This window comes from Tasmannia lanceolata, unplaced genomic scaffold, assembly GCF_043159265.1.
Source record: "Tasmannia lanceolata isolate RefF3 unplaced genomic scaffold, GAP_Taslan_0.1 ptg000037l, whole genome shotgun sequence".
In the NCBI taxonomy this organism is placed as follows: domain Eukaryota; kingdom Viridiplantae; phylum Streptophyta; class Magnoliopsida; order Canellales; family Winteraceae; genus Tasmannia; species Tasmannia lanceolata.
Window position 1 is genome coordinate 41,054,555 of NW_027518714.1, and position 5,446 is coordinate 41,060,000.

Sequence of the window (5,446 nt, forward strand, 5' to 3'; positions counted from 1 at the left end):
ATAGGCTTTTTTTAAATGGATTCGTAGGCTTTTGTTAAGGTTCAAGTTATGGTTTGGTCTCTTCAAATGATGGAGAAAAGAGAAAGTCTAGTTCTTTGCAGGGCTGTTTGGATGAAAAGAGGGTGTATAAACTTCCTTCGTTCTTGGAAATAGCCTAGAGAGTGTTTCCCAACTGGTTAAAAGGTCAAAATGGGAGGTATAAGGACGGTTTCCCAACTGGTTAAAAGGTCAAAATTGGAGGAATAAGGACGGGAAGGGGCGAATCTATCAGCGCCCAATAAGAAATGCTATTTGGTGAGATTGTCCAATAAAGGTGCTTTTGTAGCTGATTTTTTGCAAGGGACGAACAAAACAGGCTTCATACGAGCATCAAAGCTCAGCAGCAAAAGTTGACGTAGGTGGGCAGAGTTTCTAGCTTTGACTGCAAGAGCAATGTAAAATTTTCATTTCACAAGTAAATACCTTATAAATGTAAACATTTGTACCGCTTTTAAATATCTTACACGTGAAAAAAAAACCTAGCTCACTCTTTTTTCTACCTATCAAAATTTAGTCATACCCGCATGTATTTTTTGCATGAACAATGTGTTTGGAATAATTTCTACAAACCTAGGTATATTAGATTCAGCCCATAAAGAGGATACAATGCACCAGTTCTAGAATGACTCATTCGGGACAATATTTTGCAATTTTGGCGAGGTATGTTCTGTTTTCTTTATAGGGCAGAGTGAATGTCACCAGCCTGTAAATCAGCAAAGAAACCCAATTTGGCACAAACGGAGGCATAGCTGTTCACTTTAACAAAGTCTATTTCAAATAGGTATTCAGTCTACCCTTGGAATTGGAACTGACAGAAAGAAAACAGGGATCTCAAAGTCGAATGAGACAGCCATGTTCATCCACCAATCTCACAAGTTAGTAATCTCAGTAGAATCACTGTCAAGGAAGAGCAACAAACACCATCTCCTCTATAAAAATTATAGCACCCAAATTGTTCTAATATACTCTTCATAATACAGATAACGAGGAATCATGGGTTCATATCATATTTTGGAAATGGATTAAATGAGACAAGTAGTTGAGCTAAGTGACTAAGAGTAAAAATGAGCTTATGAATGGGAGATCAAACTATTCAAACCAAGAATCACTTTCAATATAAATCAGTAAACCTCAGTTTGTGCACAATTGGTAGTAGTAGAGAGTATGAAGTAGCTTATTGCAGATAATAGCTGTTAATTATTTTTCATTGACAACAACACACCAACAGTTATTTCATAAGAGAAAAGACAGTTGGTAGATTACATGGAATAGATATTACGAAGTGCATGGTAAACTCAGTGGTCCCAGTGTCCGCTTTATTTATTCTTCTTCCTCAGCTTCCTCCAGCCAATTAACAAAAGGCTCCAAAGCTTTAACGAAAGTTTGCCTGCAGCATTTCACAAAAAGATCGAGTATGGAATCAAACTGCATTACCGGGTCAGAAATATACAAGGCAAGATATAACACTCTTCGGGATTTCTAATTGGCAAAAGCAAGAAATCAAAGCATGTAATGACTGAAGAATTTACATATTGGTCAATTTCTGCTGGTGGAATTGCAAAAATGTCAGAAGCCTTAAGCTCCAACAAGCACACCCGCATATGCATGCAACAACGTATGCAAAGTGGAACTACTCGTGTTATAAAATAGCATATGGTCCAACAAGAACATCCCTACTCACTGCTGGAATTTCAAACTTAGGGAGGTGACACAAAATCGTTCACTATGAGGACACCTTAACTAGAAGGGCTAAGAAATTTGTTATAAACAGTTCCAGCACAAGTAAAAGTGGGTGTCACTCCTCACTTCTACAACGGTTTCAAAAGATCATTTTTTTTCAGTTTATAAGGTCATTCAAATTCGAGCAACCCCAAATATTACCATAGGAGAATGATATCTAAATGAATTAATCACCAAGAGAAGAAAATAAAATGCGGCTACCGAACTTGCATACCTGCCCTTTGGGTTTGTTCCTTTACGGAACCAGAGAAGAATAGTATCTTCTGCCAGCACATCCTGGTAATAAAGTGACTTTATGATTTCTGGAAACAATTTCATGAGTTTGGCATCCTCGTAGCATTGGATCTGAACTTTATAAATGAGTTCAAGCTCCAATTTCCCATTTGTACAGTAAGAATTTAAGAGTTTGGCCCATGTTTTCACCTGCAAATAAAGGGCACAAACAGGAAATGTCACAGCTTTGAAATCAGCAACCATATGCAAATGAACGCGTCTTGGACAACTCAAAACCATACGTGCGTACACCTACATTATACATGATATAAAAGGATTATAACATGTGGTCCCTTTCTGTGACAAAAAGGTAATAAATGGATGAATTATTTATGAAAAATAGATGTGTGGTCCATTGCCTCTTTGCCATCTCAAGAAAAGGCAGAAATCATGCATGGATCATTAATTCTGGAGCAACGAATCATAACCTAATAAGAAATGGTGCAAATCATGTTAATTGAATGAATTATTTATGAAAAAATAAATAAAAAGAAAAGACCTCCATTATCCTCCCAGTCTACTCCTCCAAACTAGGTAAAAGGCTACAATCAATACCAGACAAAACTCCTCAATAGCAAAATTATTCCCATGTATCAAGTCCCCAGAGATACTCATGGATCTACAATGAATTTTTATTTTTCCTTGAGAGAGCACCGCTTAAGATGGTTTGGACATATCCAACGTAGGCCTTTGGATGCTCCGGTGAGAAGAGGCGACTCGTGCCAAATTGATGGAGTAAGAAGAGATAGGGGCAGACCGAAAACAACTTGGGTAGAAACATTGAGGAAAGACTTGATAGCTAGGAACATAACAGAAAACATGACCTTGGATAGGATAGAATAGAAGAAAATTATCCACATAGAAGAACCCAACTAGAACCAGGATAAGAGCCGGGTAGATTCCTTTTACCTTCTTCATGAATCTTTTCTAAAGGATTCATTTAGCCGACCCAACTAGTTTGGGACAAAGGCTTTGTTGAGTTGAGTAAGAACAGCAAGCAACAAGACACACTCGCATGGTCAAATTCCAAATCTAAATATCATTCATGTCAACTACCTCAACGAGATTCCATGGCTTCAAGGAAATCTTGAATGACCTATTGTTTTCATTCTCCAACAGCTCTACATGTTGATGATACAAGTGCAACTAAGTTAATAGTGGCAGTCATTCCATTCTTGCGGAAAAACTGGCATTGACTGATGATGGTGCACAATAATATATTGAGAGTATTTCTTCTCATAAGCTGCCATAAACCTTCCAAATCTCTTACTAGAAGAGACTGCCTCCATGGTCAAATGCTCTGATAGCATCTATGCCATGTGGAAAGAAATGCAGTGCTTTAATATTGTGCCTATCCCAGTGATATTCTTGTTGGTGAAAGTACCTTAAGAAATGCCACGTCATGAAACTCCCCATGTAATTGATGGGACCCAACCTTGTTAGTGCTTTAGTTTTATTATTTACCAGTGATAACAATAATAACGTTAATTTATTCAAAAAATGAAGAAGAATATGAGGGATAGAGAACCAAAGACAAGAAACAATGTAGCAGAACAGTCCATCATAAAAGTGATTAAAAACAAGCAACTAAATGGAACCGACCCCTCATAGCAAAGTCATCAAGGCAAAAGACCTACAAATACTAAGCTAAAGTAGTTCACAAACCCCCTCTCTTGCTATTCCATCTGCTTCACCATTTGACTCAATTAGTATGGATATAAGTGACATGGATAACCTTGCATCAACCAATGATAGCCTCAATACTTTTAGACAGCCTCCATGGGAAAGAAACATTGCTTCTCATTTACCAGATCACATTGAGCCCCCTTCAATCACCACTAGTTTCATATCTTGCTAAAAGAAAAGGGGGGGAAAGCCTCGTAGAAAGGCAAAAGAGAGAAGCACAAGAGAATACCAGCCAATCCGACTTTTTCCACTGATTCAGTTACCTCATTCTGAAAGCTTATACAATCCAAGATTATCCTAACAACAACAAAGAAGCTTTGGTTAGAGGCAGCAAGGATAGGAATTGTCAAAAGTTCCAAGGGAGAAACTTTGGAAATTCTCTAATTGACAGCATTTATCAAACTTATTGGGCTAAATTCCCTAGTACCCTCTATATTTCTAACATTGGGAACCAAGGCTACAAACAAAATTTGCGTTAAAAGCCTCTAAAGTTTGATGTTATAAGAAAATCAATCCAACAACTGCAATATATTTTTGTTCTCCCAAAATTCCTGATAGAGTAAAAATCAAGGAGAAACCATTAGGACCATGACATCCTTCAAAAAAATAAACATTAGGAACTTGATAAAGGGCTGAGTTCCATGCTAGAGAGGACTGATTTCCAAGAAGTCATACTCATTTGGCATGAAGATGAAGGTGGAGAGTTTTGATAAGAATGGGTGTCATTATCAAATTAGGTATTAAATTGCCTTGGGTGCCATTATCAAAATTAGCCCAAGTGTTTTTGACACTTCACCCATTCAAGTGCACATGGGTTCACATACCTATTATTTTCGTTGAAATTTTTTTATGGAGTCCTGGTTAAGTATCTAAAATGGACTAGTTGCTTTAACGCTGTTATTCGAGTCTTAAAATGAGTCTAGCTTAGGCTAGGGATTAGTTCTTGCAACAACAGGACGCTTTTACTTCTCTATGTAATGTAAGGTCTATGGCCCTTTTGAGATATGATTTGATAGCTTTGGTGTTTCCACACCAAGGAGAAGAATCCAGGCACGGATTCCCACTGGTTTTCTTCCTCTCTTCTTCTCCTCAACCCCTCCAAATCCGTATCAGTTACCTGCCACTCGCTGCCAGCAGCGATCCCCAACCTCAAAACACCGTCACTCGATCCCCTCACCTACAACTGCTAGCTGTCTACTTACCTACAACCATCCACTACCTACACATCAGTAGAGAAATTCCTTCTTGAACCCGACTGCCCAGAACTCCATCCCATCAAACCACCAAGAACACTCCTTTGTTCCCCTGCACTTGCACGACCAGTAAACACTTCCTCTACCTCCAAATTTCACCCACGGAACCCTGCAACTACCATTCTTTTCTCTCCTTTGCCCTATACCTATCAACAACCTCACTTACTCCCGGTGCATTGCATCAAACCTGCACCACCCATCATTAAATTTCAGGCCGTGAACCTTTCTCAGGTTCAAGAAACCTTGCCAACCTCAAACCTGCCAATTCAAGCACCCCTAAAGCACAACTCCTATTCATCAACCTTCTATTAGCACATCCTAACAAAATCAAACCCTGCAGTCCTTTTTAAATGAACTGAACCTGCACCTAATCCAAAAAACTACCATCAAAACATCTATGAATTTTTCTAACACCCTACAGCCAGTTACTGTTGACTGTAAGACATCTCTAGCCT

At 38.5% G+C, this 5,446-nt stretch overlaps 1 protein-coding gene across 1 annotated transcript in view; it reads right to left on the bottom strand.

Moving 5' to 3' along the window:
* Positions 1 to 1,129: 1,129 nt before the first annotated feature.
* LOC143860034 (uncharacterized) overlaps positions 1,130 to 5,446 on the bottom strand; it is a 47,111-nt gene continuing 42,794 nt past the window's right edge. The window contains exons 7-8 of the mRNA XM_077370542.1: positions 1,994 to 2,202; positions 1,130 to 1,426 (exon numbers count right to left, since the gene is read on the bottom strand). Of these exons, the coding sequence (XP_077226657.1) occupies positions 1,360 to 1,426; positions 1,994 to 2,202 (276 nt within the window). The 3' untranslated portion in view covers positions 1,130 to 1,359. The remainder of the gene's footprint in view (positions 1,427 to 1,993; positions 2,203 to 5,446) is intronic.